The 19,828-nt window shown below is 46.9% G+C and overlaps 1 protein-coding gene and 1 pseudogene across 3 annotated transcripts; both read right to left on the reverse strand.

Annotated features, from left to right (window-relative positions):
• Window positions 1-257: 257 nt before the first annotated feature.
• LOC136518331 (gibberellin 3-beta-dioxygenase 1-like) lies at window positions 258-4,322 on the reverse strand (annotated as a pseudogene).
• Window positions 4,323-7,617: 3,295 nt separating this feature from the next.
• LOC136518329 (auxin-responsive protein IAA15-like) lies at window positions 7,618-16,777 on the reverse strand. Of its 3 annotated transcripts, none has more exons than XM_066511979.1 (4): window positions 16,389-16,777; window positions 16,075-16,265; window positions 15,626-15,741; window positions 7,618-8,210 (listed from the first exon to the last, which is right to left on the reverse strand). In XM_066511979.1, the coding sequence occupies exons 1-4, from the start codon at window positions 16,577-16,579 to the stop codon at window positions 7,842-7,844; spliced, it is 867 nt and encodes a 288-aa protein (XP_066368076.1). In that variant the 5' UTR covers window positions 16,580-16,777; the 3' UTR covers window positions 7,618-7,841. The 3 variants fall into 3 exon arrangements, with proteins under 3 accessions (XP_066368076.1, XP_066368075.1, XP_066368077.1); XM_066511980.1 differs by lacking the exon at window positions 7,618-8,210 and adding an exon at window positions 10,266-15,498; XM_066511978.1 differs by lacking the exons at window positions 15,626-15,741; window positions 16,075-16,265; window positions 16,389-16,777 and adding an exon at window positions 9,169-11,664 and having other exon boundaries at window positions 7,638-8,210.
• Between the last annotated feature and the right edge of the window lie 3,051 nt (window positions 16,778-19,828).

Genomic DNA, 19,828 nt, shown 5'->3' on the forward strand with positions numbered 1-19,828 from the left:
CGCCCCTGAGTGAGCGTACACGGCAGAGAGCGCAAGCGGTCCCCGCGTACGGTCTAGCGGCGCGGGTCCTGCATGGCGCGCAAAACGCTGGCGCGGCGGGGGCGTGCGGACGCGGGGGTGGTGTGCTGGCCCGCGGGGGAAACGAAGATCGGACAGCGGGCATGCTGGCGTGGATGGGGACAGAGGGTAGGCACGTGGGAAACGAATTTCATGCTCGAGTGTTCGGACGCACGCTAGAGTCCGGACGCTAGCGCTTCAGATCTAGAAAAGACTAAATATTTTGTAATTTGCAACGGAGAGAATAGTTTCTTAGGTGGCAGCGGACCTCACACCTTCTCCTTCCTCATCCGCCTGCAGCATCTCCAGCACCGATGCATCCGTGCCGAACACCCTGTGCTTGACCTCCATGTACTCCGGCCACGTCACAGCCCGGAACGCGGCCTTCCTCCCCGGCAGCAGTGCGGACGCGAGCGGCGCCACCTTCATGTCGTCCGGCGGGCCGAGGAAGTAGGGCACGGAGATCCGCTGGCGCTCGCGGTTCACGACAGCGCGGTGGAGCGCGCTCCGGAAGCGGCCGTTGGTGAGCACCTGGAAGAGGTCGCCGAGCATGACGACGAACACGCCCGGCGGCGCCGGCACCGTGACCCACCGGTCCGGCCCGCGGCGGAGCAGCTGCAGCCCCGGCACGGGGCTCTGCATGATGAGCGTGATGAAGCCCGAGTCCGTGTGCGGCGCCAGCCCGATGGCGCGCTCCGGTTCCGGGCACTTGGGGTACCTGCTATCCACGTGCGTATGCACGTCATCCAGCAGAGAGAGCCAGAGGTACGGTCAGAGATTCATTTTTTGACGTACAGGATCGGGTGCATCATCGCCGCCCAGTTCTCGCGGATCTTCCGCCACTCCGCCGCGCCGCCGGCGATCTAGTCGTCGGTGAGGCCGAGCGCCCTGAAGAAGAGGTCGAGCAGCCTGCCGCCCCCGCCGAGAGCCCTCGTCTCTCTGTCGTACTCCTCCATCACGTCGCTGGGCGACGCATGCACATGCAGTCAACGTGGGTACGACCAGTGTAGCACGCGTGACGTACCAAACTAGCACAACACGTACTGCACGACGACGGGCGGTACGAGGCACGAAAGCCAAGCACGTGACATGGCGGCGCACACGTACGTACCAGAAGCGGAGGTAGTCGCCGCCGCCGTCGGGCCAGACGCGGCGGAACTCGGCACGGACGGCGGCGGCGGGGAACGTGTACCCCTCGGACCACATGAGCTTGGAGAAGCGGAGCGCGAGGGGCGGCCTGCCATAGCCGGCGGTCTCCCCCGGGCGGCGCCCCGCGCGGGCCTTGTCGGGAGCCGGGAGCGCGAACAGGCGCGCGACCTGCTCCTCGGCGCGCGCCGCCACGTTCCGCGGCACGCCGTGGCCGACGAGCAGGAACGCGCCCCACTCCTCGGCGGCGCGCGCCACCGCCCGTGCCGCGTCGTCGTCCGGCGGCCCACCCATGTCCACCACCGGGACCGCGTCGCGGCCAGCGGACTCCACCGACGGGTACTCGTTCACCCCCGGCCACGCGTGGGTCTCCGGCACGCCCGCCGCGGACCCCAACTCGAAGAGGCCGGATGCGGCTGCCGGCGTCGAGGCTGACGACGACGACGGCATCGTCGTCGACTTTCAAGAACTCAACATGTACAGGATAGAGATGAAAATGGAGGCTACCACCACAAACTGCAGCTATAGTGTACAAGACGAATAGCATGAGATCATTCATGTGTGTGTGAGCGATGGATCATGCATGCAACGCAACGCAAGGCAAGCAATTCATGGGGCGAGTGACAACTGTGCCAGCATGGCCGTGGAGTGTACGAGCAACGTTTCTGCCACGTAAGCGTGCAGCACGCGTGGCATGCAAAAGACAAGAACGGTTGACACTTGTTTGGGCGCTGGCAGATTTCAGTTTAATTTCTTCAACCTTTTGTGAGATGCAACTTCAGCTTTTGATGCATGGATAGGAGAGGGTGATGAAAACCATGAACAGGTGAGTGCATGAAAAGAGATGGGCATCGCGTGGAGTGTTCGGCTACCGCATCTTAGACCAAGAATGATGTATACAGGCTGTATAAGGTGCCACATTATATTTACTATCTCTGTTTTAAATTATAAGACATTTTGAATTTTCTAGAACGGAGGGAGTAGGTTGAAATGCGGGAGAGACAAAACGAGAAAGAAGTGAAGCACTAGCCGCGCTTATGCACATGCTTTAAGAATCTTTGTAAAAGAGTAAGGTAGGTTGGATATTAATGGCGTGTAGTATAGATCAGCAGCCAATTATTATTATTATACGAGTGCACTATTAAAGGTTATAATGATATGGATAATATATGACCAGCAATCGGCCGTGTTATTAGTTATTTTCTTAAAAACAGAGAGGATCAGTGCAGAGCTTCTAGAAATGAGCAAAATTTTCAGTTTTATATTTAGGGGTCAAATCATACTACTATGTAGTGATCGAGTTCAAAGGGGGAAAAGTAAATTTACTTTCTTTTAGATGAGAGAAAATAGGCGCGCGCCATATATCTAAGAGACTCTTTTCTATTGGCTACAAGGGTTGCATGATTTTTTTTAACGGTTGCATGAATTCGGAAAACATTAGTTTTCTTCGAGTCCTGGCTCATACATGTCTCATCAAAAGTGCTATCCTGTAATGTTTCGACCTTTTCCACCAAGGGATAGTAAAATTTCAAAGGAATTGACTCCTGAAGCCACCTTTGTTTGACAGTTTGAGAGAAGTTCCTTAAGACCTGCCTTTCCCATGAAGAAAAGAAGATTCTAGAAAATTGACTCATGGAGTCTCTTAATTTCACAAGTCTAGAAAGGAGAAGAATTGGAGAATGTTAACGTAATCCTTTGCCATTGTCCCACTTCAATTGTAGAAAGGAGAAGAACTGAAGAAAAACAGCCAGCCACCTATTCATTGAATACCCATACTCAAGAGAAATTTGGATGATGATAGCGAGCTGGAGGGCCTGCACCATCCTAGCACCACCAAATTGGACAATAGAGAACGACGAGGACTGGTTCCTGAATATGACGGACCAAGGTTCGAAGATGGCACACACATTAGCAATATCCTGACACTTGGAGCATCTGGACGTGATCATTAGAGATTCGAGGAAATCAACGCAGGCCCTCTTCTCAGAGATCAAGGACACCTGCTCCACATGGTCTTACCCTGGGGGAAAGGTCCTCTCACCTCTTTGGGCTGTTCCAAACTTTACGAGTAATTAGCTTGTGATTCTTATTCGCCTGCGTTTAGGCTGCACCTCTCGTGACTTCTTTCCCTCTAATTATTAATACAAAGCCGGGTAACCGGGTGTTAAAAAAAAAGAAGAACCGAAGAATTCCACCATCCATTGATTCGCATTGCAGGCATGGAGATTAAAGGGACAGCTGGACAACTAGTCTATTCACAACTATATCATATTAACGTATAGTTAAGATGATGCGGCCCTGTTCGTTTCACTGAAATTTGGCTTATGCTGTTGTTTATGCTGATTTGTTGTAAGAGAAAAACACGCTGAAAAGTACCGTTGAAGTAGTGCTGCAGGATAGGGTGTTATTAAGGTGTCTTGCTGGCTTACTCTGCTCATTAGACCCCACTTCCTCCTCTTAATTCCCCCGTCCAGAAAAGAATGTAACTATGATATATATGCCAGTCAAACTAGTTGAAGTTTGATCAAGTTTATAACCAATAAAATTTGTTGTAAAAATATATTATATAATTAATCTAATGATATTTATTTTGTATTATGGATGCTATTATTTTTTAATATAACTTTAATCAAAGTTTAGATTTCTTGACTTCTTAAGAAACGAGAATTGTATTTTTTTTGTGAACGCAGGGAGAAATAACAAATGGCAGCTATTACAACTAAGCTAAAAGCATAACTGGTGTCCTGCTTCTTTACGCCTCTAGGCTTGTGAATCAAATGTTTTTCATTGTTCCTTTTTTTTCCCCTGCATCCTAAAGAAAGGCAAAAAAACATAGGGCAAATCTGCATCATCCAGACTTAATTTCAGTATGATACACATGCATCACAATAGATTCATCTGACCAAGATACATACAACAGATTTACAGCATTTCACAAAGCATTCTCAAATACAGATAAAGATGCGCACACAACACGATTACACATCATACAGACACTAATGCATTTTTAGCGTACGTGCATATAAGTTCAGCATTTTATTTGTGTACGGGACAGCTAGCTGTGAGTGTCCCGCTTGGCCTCATCTCCACGATGATGGATGCCCATGCCGTCTAAGCTGAACTAGCAGCAGCAGCAGATGGCCTCGAGGCAGCACTCACAGGTCTCGTAGCAGCAGAAGCAGCAGCACGCAGTGAACAGGCTGAAAAGAAGAACAAAGCTCCCTTTGTTAACTGAAGTTAATTAGCCAAGAACTTAGTCACAGTCTGAATTAAAACCTAAATCATTAGCTCTACTGAAACTGAAAGTCGAGAGGATAATTGTTCCAATATAAGCGATGTGAAGGACAACATCACTTCTAGATGAAGGCAAATGTCACATGAAAATGACCAGCAACCACCAAATTGACATTTCCCATTTGATCACATGAGCCAAAGGCACTACAGTGTAGGGTGAGGATGACTTGTGGATTGGACCTCGCTGTCATCGATTTATAGCCCAGTAGGGACCTTGAAAATGATAGCCGATGGACCCTTCCTCTGTTTGGATCATGATAGGCTAGGCCAGATGCTAAACAAAGGGATGAATCGATGTGTCGAAATAAAGACTCTAAAGAAGAAGAAAGCTAGCATGCCATGGACTCACATGATCGAAAAGGAGTGTAGCGCCTAACTGGAGACACAGATTTTTGTTTTGAACAAGAGGAAAGCTAGCATGTCATGACAAAAATTTAAAAGTATTCGACGAATTGAGCTTATTCCCTCCCTCAGGAAGAAGATTTGAAGTGGTTTTCTTAGGGGAACTGTATGTTCCCTTCCATCCAGGTTTGCTTTCCAAGGGATATCTTCCCAGTTCATGTTTACTCAATTGTTCTGGAAACCCCAAACCATACGTGGTTTTCTCTTTTGAAAACTCAAGCCACTTTTCAAAAACATGAGCGTTGTTTTCTGTAAAATTGTTGCTGGATACCAGTTACCAATTCCTAAGCAGGTATTCCCAAGTCAATATCAAAGTAGAAATTGATTTCTATGAAGAGTAAGGTGTAATTTGCATATGGCTTCCTAGTTTGATCTTTCCAATGTATACTTGTGCATGTTAGGCTGATCTTGTGACACAGAAATCTTCTTTATAGTATTCAGATTCAGAGAAATATCGGCGACTGGTTGAATCCATATACTTGCGAATTATTCTCCACACTTTTTTTATCCAACTAAACCAACCAATATTGTGAAACTTCAGTCCGATGACCTTTTAATATCAAGTCTCAATACAAGATTCTTCCTTTTGTTTCCCAATGGAATGAAGACAAGTTTCTGAGTTCAAAGCGTTTTAAATTTTCATCATGGGTATCATGAAAAATATGTTAACAAAAACACTACAAGAAAAAAAAACACATATATAACAGAGTGAGTGTAATCGAGAAGAACAGAAACAACAGAAAGGTTAGCGGGTACCATGCATATAGGCAGCCCTTCTCCTCATGGCGCTTCTGAACATGATCGTAGTAGGACATGTCCTGGGCACTGGGAGGATTATACATCTTGCTCACTATATGGAGATCTCTGTTCAAGTATCTCCAATTTGCAAGGATAGAAGAGAAGTGCCCTGAACAAAGCAGGGAGCCGCACAGAGGGTCTGTTAGTTGTCTGTGTGGAACCTTCAGCCTTCTTTATAGGGTTTTCAGCTCCAGCTAGCATATGACAGCTGGTTCCAGGCACCATCCCAGTGCCCTGCGGGGTAAGGAAAACTTGACCGTGAAAGCAATATTTTGTGCCAATTGCTTATATTAATCAACCATGCTTTGTTATTTTTACAAGCAAAAAAAATCAACTAATGGTATGAAACATGATTGTTTATAGTTTATAGAATATCTAAAGCACATTATAACCAGCGTAACTATTTCAGGATTCAGAATTTTAATTTTTCAGATGCTTAGAGATATTTTTCTTTAGGACTGGAAATACTTTAATTGAAGTAGTAACTATTAAACCTAAATTTCCAAGCAAACCCTGCACGAATAGCTAAATCTCTTCTGTCGATAGCCAGACAGGTCACATCAGAATTGGATGGAAACAAATCCACACAGATGCAAGGACGAACAGCCTTTTCCTCGTGAGTATATGCATCTGGCTGAAAGTCTGCACTAGGCTCATAGTTGGATGGAAAATGATGATATGATCTCTAGTGAAGCTAGGTCCCTCCCACATTCACTGACAGGTGGTTACATGAGGGACCGTGCTTGTTATCTGGACCAACTGCCATCATTTAAGAGTGCAACATCCACTGATCTGCAATGACGAAGGAAGGATGAAAGTCGCGCTGACGAGGGGGGGGGATAATTACAGGACATTCTTCAGTATACATCTTCTAGAAAAGTTTTAGGAATCTTTTTTTTTTTGTAAGTTCAGTTTTAGGAATCTTGAACCAAAGAGTTACTTTTTATGGGTGAGCTAATATGTATGAACCTAAAATTAGATCAAGATCAAAGATTTCTGACACCTAGTATTAAAACCTATCTCTATACAATAATTAACTCGATGTTTTTTTTATTTAATGCAGATTTGCCCATCCATTATTAACTGGTGCTTTTCTGGTAACTCACCTTCGCTGAAGATGAAGCTGGAGAATGGATCTTGATATGAGCCTGGAGAGTGAAATTTGAGTACTCCCAAGTCCCAACCTAAAACATGCTTGAGTTAGAAAATTCATGATTTCATATTTCATAACTTAATTAGATAAAAGTTATTAAACTAGGGCTCGGTAAACTTTTAGTGACATAAATGTTTATTTTTTCAGTTAAATCTAGTGAAGCCACCATATTTTGAGCTAAAACTAATACTCATTTACTCTACTGTTTACTTTTCTAGTTTCATGAAAAACAAGTCTGGAGTGGAAAGTCCATAATTTGAGCATTGATGTCTCGTTAGCCTAGTTTTACATCCTAACTAAACTAGCTTTTTAGCTTGGTAGGCCCCAAATCTAGTATGACAGAATTTGGATGACATTTACCATGTTGACTCCCTTTAGGCTTTTATCACTGTCCACTGCTATTTTGTACCTAAAAATTGCATAGTGATTTCCTCGTGTCATGGACCAAGGGCAAAGAAGTGAAGGTGGAAATATTAATTAGGAAGAACTGTTTCATGTCGATGAATTGACATGACTTACAATTTCCATGAACAATTCTAGTTGTGAAATCCAGATTTCTGATCCCTTACAAGTAGAAAAGGAAAAAAAACACATTTGACTTATCAAATCGTGAAAAGTGGTATGAACTTACCTCAGTTTCATGTTCACCCAACAAACCTGACATTTTTGTAGATCCATCAGAACCCAAAAGATTAAAAGAAAAACATCAATATATCGTTATCAGCTATTCAGCTCCAGTAGAAATTTTCCAAGGAAACACTTTTTCACCCCCTCCGGCCAAGTAGAACTGGGCATTATCTTGGGATAGAAAGATATGACCATATCTTGAGAGTACACCAAAGAATCAAGCATTCATTGTCAAACCAGCAACTATTAATTACAGACTTGGCACAAGGGGCTTACAAAGGCAACAAAATTCCTTGCGCAACACCAAACACCCATACCTAGCTAACAATCAAGCAGTATGAATTACATCTGAAACCATGATTAATCATGTCATAGTGGGAGCTACCAGAGGAGCAGATGTAGGAGGAACTGCAAAGCCAATGTCTCCGGTTACTGGATGAAATGCAGCATTCCTCTCAAGGTGCTCCCATACAAGCCTTCTTCGCTCCTCAGATGCAGCTCGCTTCTTTTCCTCCTCTTGGAAATTGGTTTGACAAGCCAACAGCAATCTCTCATCCATGTCAAAGAACATTTTCCTGACATTCATTGTAACATTTAGAACTGACTGGTTCCAGTGCCAACGGGCATTCCTCTCCAGAGCTGGATAGATGATTGGCAGGATAACTTGACGGTTTTGGGAGATCAGGTCGAACAAATGTTCATTATTCCACAGGAATAAGGCTCTTTCAGCAACCTGTTACAAACAAAGAACATTCCTAAGTTTCTGCTAGACTTTAGTGTTCAAATTATAAAAGTAGTGACTGGTTTTGCCATATTGTTTCATAGTGTTTAGAGATGTCATGCTGTGCAAAGCATCCTGTAAAGCTCTTCTCCAATGGATAGCTAGAAAAACAAAATTGCTTATAGATTAAACTTTCTGGGGAATTTACTTGGGATTATTAGCATTTGATTTTGAGCCTAGTATATCATAGCTACACCCATATAAGGCTATATGTGATCAAAATAGAAAAATTCATTTCCTACAAAATAAGAAAGATCTGTTCCTGAACCTGCACATTAATCACATCATAAATTTTAAAAAGTAAAAAGGCTCTGTAATGCTAATCTTACAAGTTGGATCATAATGTCCTTTCTCATAAAATTCCTCTTGAATGTTTTACCCTCTAGCGAACCAACTAGGAAGCTTTGCGCTTTGGGCTTCCTAATTGTCCACTAGAGGGTAGAATATATCTATGTTGCATTCCCAATATGGGATGTACTGCTATTATGTAGCATTTTCCCTTGCAAGTTAGGCGTAGCCCAAATATAAATAAACCTTGTGGATTGAAATGTGAAATGACTACGAAATTTTCCTCACCACAGCTTGATGCTTCATAAATTCTAAATGGCTAATTCAGCCATGTTGTCCTGTTTTTGTTTCTTGATAAGATTTTCCACACATGTAGGCAAAACAGTAAGTCAAGTCTTGTTTAAACCTAACTATCAAAATACTTCACAATTTCTAGTCTTCTGAAGGAAAGCAGACAGAGATTAGATGTCACAACTCACAACCCCATGGCTACTGCCTTTTTCTACCTAAGGCTAGCAATAGTGGGCATACTTGTCAACAAGATACACTAAATAAACGTATACAAACAATATCCAGTGTTCAAAGGACAGTCTCAAATCAGTATTCAAGGAAGAAACTTTACCTGAAAATGAGAGCTATTCAGGCACTGTGCGATCCTGCGAAACAAAGGAACCGCACACTTCTGGAAATCTGCCATTTCTGTCAACTCTAGGACCTCCTCCAACTCACCTAAGAACATCATCTCCTTCTGACTGTTCGTCACCGGCCAATACTTCAGGAGGCCTCTGATAACAGTCCCTGTGAGCTTTGGTTCCTTCTCGATAAACTGTGTAATGCAGTATGTCAACTGTGGCAAATATACTCCAACTGTCTTCGTTTTGTGAAGTGGAATCAATGCCTTCCATAGAAACAACTTGTGCTCCTCCTTCAATGGCTTTGCAAAGCCACTAATCACACTCCCAAACACCCCCAGTAGCTCCGCAATCCCATTGTGGTGATCTGTCTCGAACACAAACCTATAAAAGATGTTGCTCACAGCCTTGCGAATGAAGGGGCGATTGCCCATAAATTTCCCATATATCCTGTGCAGCACTGTCTTCAAGCATTCCCTCTCCCTAGGATCGTCAGAATCGAACAGGTCAAGAAGCCTAGAGATGAAGGAGTTGTCCATGTACTTCCTAGCAACCTTGACGTCGACGACCGGGGACATGACGAACCGCAGGAGCAATTCATACACGACCTGGAGGTGGTACCACGAGGGGTCAAAGAACGGCTCGTCCTCGTCGGTGGTGGCACTGGCACCAGAGCGGAGCTTGGGCGGGAAGACCCTGAAGAGGTTGATGGCGAACATGCGGACGCAGGCCGAGAGCATCGCCTCCGTGAGGGGCTCCTCGGCCGCAGAGACGCAGTCGACGAGGGATACGAGCACCTGCCGCTTCCTCTCCACCTCCGGCGAGTCCCTCCCCCGCTCGGCGGCGAAGTCGAACACCACGCAGCAGACGTTGAGCTTGCGGAGGAACACGTCCTCCCTGGTCTCCGCCCCGGACGGCGCGGGGAAGGCCGACGCCGCCGCCGGAGACGTAGCGCTCAGCTCTGCCTCCGCCCCATAGGCGGCGCCACGCGACGACGGGGACTTCGCCGGCGGCGAGCCCCCGCCCCCGCCGGATTTGGGGGACTTCCGCGAGATCTTGCCAAGAAACTGCTTCCACATGGCGGCAGGAGAGCGTGGGCGCCCACCGCTGGCATCAAAGGCCCGTTTCAGGAACCCATGGCCGGCCGAGCCACGGACAACTACCAACCACCCGCTAGGCCCGCTACCGACTCCACGAAAACTGAGCGGCGAACCTTGCACGGCAAAGAACCGTGCGGCGGTCGGACCAGCGAAGCGGAAGCGCTAGGGAAAATATCCCGCGGTGGCTGGAAGGGGCTCAGATCCGGAGGCGAGGCGCAGGCGCGGCGGCCGCCACCATGGATGGGATCTCTGCAGAAAGCGCAGAGCTTTTGGAGTTTTGGGCGGACTCGCAGTGTGGGGGAGCTCGAGTTTACAGCTTGGTGTCGGGTCGGGTGGGCGTACGGTAGACGACGAGGGTGGCTCCACCCATCTCATTCTCAGCCGTCAATCTCCATGGACCGTGATGTATCGACCGTTGGCATGTGTCTAGTTATGTTTGAATTTCACGCAGGAATTTCTTACTGCCAAACATGGTTCTTGGTTCACGTCAAACCAGCCAAGCTAAAATGAGCCTAAACATATGCATGTGCTCAGCTCAGCACCGGTTTGGGCACACATCCTCCTCCCCCTGGCCCCTCGCCCCGTTCGTTTGGGCTTGTTTGGCTTATAAGCCATGACTGAAAGTACTATTGACTGGTTTGGTGTGAGAGAAAAATATTACTTTCGCTCACCTAAGCCAGTAAACTATGACTTATAAACCAAAACCTGCTCAATTTCGGGCTGTGTTTGTTTGTGGCCAAACCTGTCCTCGGCTTGCCTAGCACAAGCAACGAGATTGTCAGTTAGTTAAGAGAGCTAATTTCGCTCACCTAAGCCAGTAAGAAAAATCTTGTCCACACGAAAATCAAGGATAACTAGTTAGGCATCCAAACACCATCGCTCTGTTCGTTTGGGCTTGTTTGGCTGATAAACCATAACTGAAAGTACCGTTGGCTGATTTGGTGTCAAAAAAAAATATTATTCTTTAGTTAAAAAAGTACGGCTTATAAACCAAACAAGTCTCATCGGATGATTAATGTCCACTCCGGTTCCTAGCTCGGCTACGTTATACAGTGTTGGACAAAGAATCCAAGCATACCCTTCATCCCCCACAAGGCATGTCCGCGAGAAATAAAATTCATTTTTGTTATCGTTGCATATTATGCATGTCTCGGGTTCCCGCCAGTCTTGCTTCAACACAACTAAACAGCCCAAAGCCATATACAACAGAACAAGAGCGCCATAGAAAATCTATACCACTATCTAAAGTGATGTTTAAAATCGTAGCCAACAATTAGAGCATAACAGGTTGATGAAGAATCATGTGGTTCAACCAAGATTAAAAATGTTATGACAATCGTTCACAAATTGTTGAAGTTGCTTTAGCGATTTTCCATTCCACAAAGATAAAAAAAAAATATTTGCTTCAATCGTTCCTGTCGTGGCACATATCTTGGCTCCTCTTTTACCTTCTTGCACATTAGAAGAGTTGATTTCACACGCATATGGGAGGGATGGCCTTGTGATTAGGCATTGAGAACTTTCCTTGTTCAGCTAAGGCCTGTTTGGTTCCGCTCATACTCATGTTCGCGACGGGAGAAGCAGGATAATACCATCAAACGGCTCGCGACGGTCTCCATCGCAAACGCGGCGTTCGCGTTCGATTTCCTCCCCGCAACGGCGATTGGAAAAGCGACCGAAGGGCTGCGATTTGGAAAACGCGAGCCGCGTTCCCGAGCGCTCGCACTCCCTCCCGGGCGGATCCGCCTGCTCGCTTCCACTCCGTACCCAAATCTGCCCGAAACCCTCGATCCTCCCTTCGCCGACGGCGGGAGGCGCGTTGGCCATGGCATCGCGTGCTCTCTCGGTCCTTCCCTGCCTGGATGCCATGGCGCCGGAGCGGCCGCCGCCGTCACTCGTCAGCGAGCTCCTCGAGGAGATCTTCCTCCGCCGCGTGCGTTTCCTTCCGCCGCCTCATCAGCAACCCGACGACGCCCGCCCGCAGCTCCGCCGGGAGCTCCTCCCCCTCGCCGGGAGCTCCTCCCCCTCGGAGCCCGTGGTCGTAGCTTCTCCCCCACGAAGAAGGACCTGGATGTAAATAGAAACTTCTATTTGGGTCCAGTTGTAAGGCTATAGACTCATAGGAATAGTAGTAAACGGTGCTACATAGTTTGAGAAAAGTCAGGGTTCCTAGTGCAAAATGTCCATCCCAAAATAATCGAGCCAGCCAAACGCTCAGCATAGATTTTACGTATCGCGACTTATCAGATAATCCTACTCAGCTTATAAGCGAAACTCAGATGAGCTGAACCAAACCGGGCCTGAGAAGAAGAGTTGATTTCACACACCCAATAAGATAGGGACAGGCTAAAGGTTGTGTTTTCCCCCTGCTAAACTTTAGCCCCTATCACATCACACATACATGGAGTATTAAATATAGACTAATTATGAAACTAAATGCACAGATTGAGACTAATTTACGAGATGAATTTTTTAAACCTAATTAGTCTATGATTTAAAAATGTGGTGCTACAGTAACCATGTGTTAACGATGAGTTAATTAGGCTTAATACATTCGTCTCGCGGATTACTGATGACTTATATAATTTATTTTATTATTACTATCCAAACACTCGATGTGACACCCTCGTGTAACCTCCGATGTGACACCCCTAAACTTTAGCCCCTGGATAGCGATGGTGGCTTGCCATGCCTTGTTCAGCTAAGCGAAGAATGTGATCGCTAACCATTCTAGTGTGTTGGGAGTTGTAAAAGAAGAGGAACATGAGGATTTTTTTACCGCACATGTTGTTCAAATTTTGTGTTGCTCCAAAAAATCAAAGAGAGGCGTCACTTTAATTTGGATTGCGGCAAGCATCAAGCATCTATCCAAGCTTGTAGCAAGGGTGTAAGTTTTGTGTGTTTCTTCTTGTGCTAATGGGTTTGTTTTCCTGAGCTTATGTTCGGCTTGTACAGATAACTTCTTACAGTGTCTTTTTCGGCTTCTTCTCCTTTTTAATACATTAGGCACCTCTTCTGTCGGTTCTTTGAAAAAAAGAAGAATAGTTGGTAAGTTAGGCCTTTTCTTTTTGATTACTTGATGCAATTGTAACTTTTCTCAGCAACTTTTGAAGCATTTAGTATGAAAATATAAAAGTCACATGTATGTAGATTTATCTCAATTCTCTAGTAAATTTATAAGCTAAGATTTTAAATAAAATACTGCAATGGCTAAGCTGAGAGACAATGGAAACGTAAAAAAATAACGACCAGTGCATCTTTTTACCTTAGAATCCTTGGGTACCATTCTACGTACGAAAATACGAAATGAACAACGGAATGTCAACCTTTTTTTTCTTCCTTTTTATTTTTACTTTAAGACAAAAAAGAAAGAAAAGAAGGGGTTAGCCCTACATGATAAAACTGAATGAAAAGAAAAGGTTCACCAAAACGACAATGCATCATTGGCAAACGTAGACATGGGCTGCCACACCTAAGCCCTAGCCACACTTGAGAGGTCCTTTTATTGGATTTATTTTATATACTAGTAAATAGTTTATAGTTTGTTTATCCTCGGAAGATAGGGAAGGAATCACACCATTGAGTTGCAGTTGTTGGTCCATCGCTACCGAACCGAACAAACGCCCCCATCTGAGCAAAGCGCGCGGCGACAGCCCATTTCGACAGCTCACGCACGATCGCACCAAAGCGAAAAGGAGACAAAAGAAAAGGGAAATGAGCCGGACCCAGGCCCAGGCCCAGCCACCATCGATCGTTCTTTGTGCCCTGCTGCGTCAAAATCAAAAGCCAAATAATATCCCTCAAAAAAATCAAAATCAAAAGCCAAATAAAATATCTGTTCATCCGTCGTGGCAGATGATGTGGTAACCTGCATTCCGTCAAGAAAAACAACAGAAACAGGAGGCCTGCAGCCGCCTGCTTGATCAGCATCAGCAGTTCAGCACAAAGTCATTTCTGACAGCGGCAGCTCACCATGCATCATGTTTATGCAGAAAACAAACTTGACAGTGGAGTAAAAGACGCGGCCTGGTGCTCACGAGTCACGGCACGTATGATGTAATGTATCCTTCACGCAGAGGCAATCACGATGTACACGCTGCACCGGCACGGCACGACGCTGGCAACCTACCAGCAAATGCACTGCTATTCAAGGCACACTACAGTAGTAGTGTTAGCTTCCTTTCAGCTCAGATACTCAATCGGAGATCAAGCTTCAATCTCACTGCCTTGCTCTCAGCCTGTTCTGTTCGTTTGGTCGTAAACGGTCGTAAATTTTCAGCCAGAACAATATTTTTCTCTAACACCAAACCCGCCAGTAATAATTCACGATCGTATACTATCGTTTCAGCCCCAGCCGAACAGGCTGTCTGTCGGCAAGTGCTTTTGGAATTCTATGTGGTATGTGCAATGAATCATGGCTACTGGCAGACACCCGACAAAAATTTTCAAATGGGAGCACCAGCCCAAATTGTTAACTGTCACGAACAGTTTCGTCTGCCCACCCTTAGCTGAATAAATTGAGTTAAACATATGTTTGAAGCTTTGTCTCAGCAAATAAAGGGAAGCAGATTGCATTTAGAACACAAACTAGTAACTAATGTTGATTACATTTTCTACCTGCTGTTTACTTGTTTCTGCTCTTATTAGGTAATCAGGTTCGGGGGAATGCACTCATATGCCAGTGGAATAGGGCACATAGTACAGACAATACCAGATTTACAGGCCTTATCAGTTACCACGCTGCCAGTAATTTCAGCTCGAATATTTTGAGGCTGGATTCTAAAGATGTATCCCAAGAGGCTCCAAGATCCACAAGCCAAATTAAACTAGAAGACAAGAATGCTAAATTCTACAGATCCAACCAATGACACAAGTGATATCTTACCCTGTTTGCTTGAACTTATCATCCGGCTTATCAGTATTTTTCTCTCACTACAAAAAAAAAACTTCAGCCCGCTTTAATACCGGCCGAACAGTGGAACACTTTGCCCACAAACAATCAAAATTTCCAATTGAGGGGATTAATTAAGCCCAATTTACCAGAGTGTCCTATGCTGCCACCAACCAGATTGATTAACTGAACTTAATTTAACCACCGTTGCCTTGCACATGTTTCATTAAGAGAAAAAATTCACTGTAAAAACCTGAAATTAGCCTCCAAAAGGCACCAAAAAGCTATGAATTTCCAGATTTCACATGTCATCACACTCTGGTCCAACACTGCACCAATCAGTGAACCTAATTATGAGTTGTCTAGATGAACTTATTAAACGATGTGATCCTTATCTTTGCAGCGGCGGATGTGATAACACATAATAGCGAGGAAGGCGCCCGGGTGAAAACTGACCTCCAGAGGGACGTCCCCGACGAGCATCCAGTCGCCGTCCTTGTCCTCGTACGTGGGCACGTACTCTGCCCCGCTGACGACGTCGAGGAGCGCTATCTCCTCGTTCCCCACCCGGCCTGCATATATCCAGGCCTTCCATCCCAAAACGCTAAATTTTTCAAGATTTCCCATCACATCGAATCTTTGCACGCATGCATAAAGCATTAAATATAAATAAAAAATAAAACTAATTACATAGTTTAGACGAAATCCACGAGACAAATCTTTTAAGCCTAATTAGACTATGATTGGACATTATTTACCAAATAACAACGAAAATACTACAGTAGCATTTTGTCAAAAATTTTGGCAACTAAACTGAAGTTATCCACACATCCGTCATGCTCAGGCAGCAGCAACAAGGAACACAAGGCACGCAGCAGAAAAGTTCCGACGATGCACACACTTACGGCGGACGGTGAAGTGGGAGGTGAACTTGTCCTGGAGCGCGGCGAGCAGCTGGTCGTAGCCCGCGTAGGCCTCGAGGTCCACCTTGCGCTGGTACGGCGCGCCGGCGACGGCCACCTTGACGAACTTTCCCCTGCTGGGGAGCGCGTTCCGCCGGTTCCGGCTCACCGGCGGCCACCCCACCACCTGCGCCCTTCATCAGAAACCAACCCAAACGAACGAATCAGGCTCAGGCCCAAATTAAATCGAGCCCCCGAAATTAACGAATCCCCACGAGCGTCGGCGTCGGTGCCTCGCGAGCCGCTAGCGTACGTACTTGGGGGCGGGCGGAGCCTCGGAGGCAGAGGCCCGCGGGGAGCGGCGGGCGGGGGTGGAGGTGGAGGCGGCGCGCTCGCGGTCGGGGTCGGAGCCCGGGGGGCGCAGCTTGAGGGCGGTATCCTCGAAGTCGAGCCCCGAGGACGCCGGGGAGGAGGACTCCGTGGAGCTCCGCTCCGGGCCTTCCGACATGGCTGAGGCTGGCGGAAGAGGTTGGGGCTTTGTCTGGTGTGGTTACAACTCCGGTCGCGTGCGGCCGGCGGCTTTCTCTTTCCGTCGGTGACGAGGCGGACCGCGGGCGGCGAGACGGGAACGGGACGGGAAGGCTGCAAGCGGAAGCTGCATCTTCATCGTGCAGCTGCCGTTCCGGGCCTGACGATTTCCGGTCAGAATTGCCACCGGCCCAGGCACAGGTTGTTATTTGGTGCTCCCTCCGGCCCAGGCAGCTGTCGTTGTTTGGTACGGTAAAAGAAAAGCCGCACTCAACCTGCACCCTCCTCATCGGTGCAACTACTCATGGACGCCTTCGATTTAGGTGCTTTTTTTTTTCTTCCAGTACCAGCTGCCTGAAAAAAAAAACTCTAGGAGTAGACTCCATCCACGAAGAAATCATATACTCCTACGAAGATATCAAATCGAACAGCAACAGCTTTGCTGATTTCCTGGTCTGTCGGTTGGACTAATCCAGCACTCTGTGCCCAGTTGTTTATTTCAACGATTAAAAATGCTATATGCAGGAGCACTGTATTGACTGGTAGCGGTAGGCGAACAGAGCTGGCGATACGATGATGGCGCAGCTGCGTGGGATAGGATATTAATTAATATATTTTAGATAGATAGTAACCATTTTGCCTGACTATATGTAGAATTTTTAATTAAAAATCACCTCTCCATCGCCTGTCTATAATAATCTACCATACCATCAACAAAAGGTGCCTAAGAAATTACTCCCAGTTGTATTGTAGAGTAGGTCAATTAGAATGTTCTATTGTTCTCTTCTTCAGATAGAGTAGTTCGATCAATATTTTTACACGCATCAAAGTTGAATCAGCTTGCTTACCAGTATATATATGGTCTATCCACTTGTAACTCAAGCCATATCATGCCAAATATATTGCCAAGGTCAGTGCAATTTTCCTTTAGCATTCAACCCTAACGCACGGGGGCGAATCTAGTCGGAAACACTGTCGGTTGGGATCAACTTTATTACTTGTAATAGATTTTTCTTGATTTCTAATGATGCTTTAATAGAGAATTTATAACATTTATCTATCGTAATTGATGGACCCCAGCCCTAAATTTGCCACTGCTAGCGCATTAATCGCCTAATACAAGCTCGATCGGATGGACACACATCTGTTAATTGCTCAGCTATACACAAGCTCGTAGGTTTAATTTAGCAAGTGTTCCCTTAACAGTGTTGTAAGAAAATTACCAGCTCGACCGGCTGGGCTAATATTTGTTGCTCAACATACTTACCTTGATATTGCCATGTAGCGGCGTAGGGCCAAGCCAAGGGACAGCATGCACAATTCATCCAACAAGGCTTGCTGGCTGCCTTTGAGTACGACGAAGGTACCAAAGGCTGAGTTCCAGTCGCTAGTTGAGGCCGTCGCTAGGAAGATGCCGCCCTGCCATGGGTCCCTTATGGCGAGGAGCGGACAGCTCGTTTGGATCAAGTCCGTCCTCCGGGCAATCCCTATCTACTCAATGATGGCCGACAGCTTGCCTCCATGCATGGGCGAGGAGGGTGATCGATGCAATATGCAGGAAATTCCTATGGGTTGGGAAAGATGCAGCAGTGCGCGGCAAAGTGCATGGTGGCATGGGCAACATGCTGCCGGCCAACAGAGCTGGGCGGCCTAGGGATCACTGACCTCAAACTCGCAGGATACGCACTCTAAACTCGATGGCTTTGGTTGCAGAAGACCGACAACACCCGCGCATGGGGCGAGCTGCCGATCAGCACCGATCCTGAGGTGCAGGCCTTCTTCCGTGCATCCACGTTCACCGTAGTTGGCGATGGCAGTAGCGCTTTGTTTTGGGAAGACCGTTGGCTGCAGGGCGCCGCAGTCTCAGACATCGCACGTAATCTAGCGCAACTGGTCTCCAGAAGAACCAAGGCGCGCCAAACCGTTCAGCAGGGATTGGCAAGCAGGCAGTGGGCTCGGTCCATCTCCGTTGGGCTCACCACTACGGCGGTGGCAGAATACCTGGACCTATGGGAAGCCACAGAGAATTTCAACCTGAGCGACCAGCCGGACCGGACAGTTTGGCGATGGACACCAGACGGCGAGTACTCCGCCAAGTCGACCTATGCCAGACTGCACACGGGCTCCATCCCCTTCCGCGGACACTCCCTCATTTGGAAGACATGGGCGCCTATGCGAGTGAAGATTTTTCTGTGGCTGGCGTTCAGGAAGCGACACTGGACCAATGATCGACGAGCAAGGCATGGGCTTCAGGTGCAAGAAGAATGCTACCTCTGCAACCAGGCTACTGAATCGATCGACCACATTTTAACCTGCTGCCCATACTCGCGGGAGATCTGGTTCCACATCTGCGCAGCTCTCGGCCATCAGCTACTGCCGGTTCAGCGCTCAGTCATCTCTTGGTGGAGGCGCCTAAGGAGTGGCCGGCACGGGAACCACAGGAAGGGCATCGATTCCCTCTTGGCAAATTTGGAAGGAGAGGAATGCACGCTGTTTCCGGGAGGCGGCGGCCACGGTGCAAGACCTCCTGCTCGTCATCAGGGCTGAAGCAGATTAGTGGGTACGGGCGGGGGCAAAGAACTTAGGAGGGTTAGCGTGTGTGGAGGGGGGGAGTCCACTGCCCACCGGAGTCTCATCGTAGTAAATCAAACATGTAGCCGCTTGCCCCTCTCGGCCTCAGGCCATAATTTGTAAATTACTCTATTTTCTTTTTAATACAATGATACGCAGTGCTTTTGTGTATTCGAGAAAAAGAATATATATAAGAAGTAGTGCTTGGTAGACCGAAAGGCGACCATCCGAGACGACAGCAATTGTAGCTTTAGTGCGACTGCGAGTATATATATGCTCGAGGGGCTTGGACCCAAAGTCCCAGACCAAAGAGGCAAAGACAGCAGAAAAAAGCGAAAGCTGAAAGGGAACGCACGGATATGAGTACCTTGTGCTTTTGCAGAAATAAAGCGAAAGCAAGACAATGCGATGCAAAAGGAGAGGCCATCGGGCGTATCTTATTCTGCAGACTGCAGTGCAGTGCAGCTTCCTTAGGTGTGCGCACAGCTTGCAGCACAGCAAGACAATGCTTTGCAGCTTGCAGTCTGCATAATACAACTGCTGCCACTCAAGTGCCGGACAGTGCTGCTGCTGCTATCTCAGTCCTAGGAGTACATTCTGTCCTGCACCTTTTTGTTAATAAAATTCCTTTGGTTGTTCAAGTCAAACTACGGATTAA

The sequence above is a fragment of the Miscanthus floridulus genome, chromosome 17 (assembly GCF_019320115.1).
Source record: "Miscanthus floridulus cultivar M001 chromosome 17, ASM1932011v1, whole genome shotgun sequence".
In the NCBI taxonomy this organism is placed as follows: Eukaryota; Viridiplantae; Streptophyta; class Magnoliopsida; order Poales; family Poaceae; genus Miscanthus; species Miscanthus floridulus.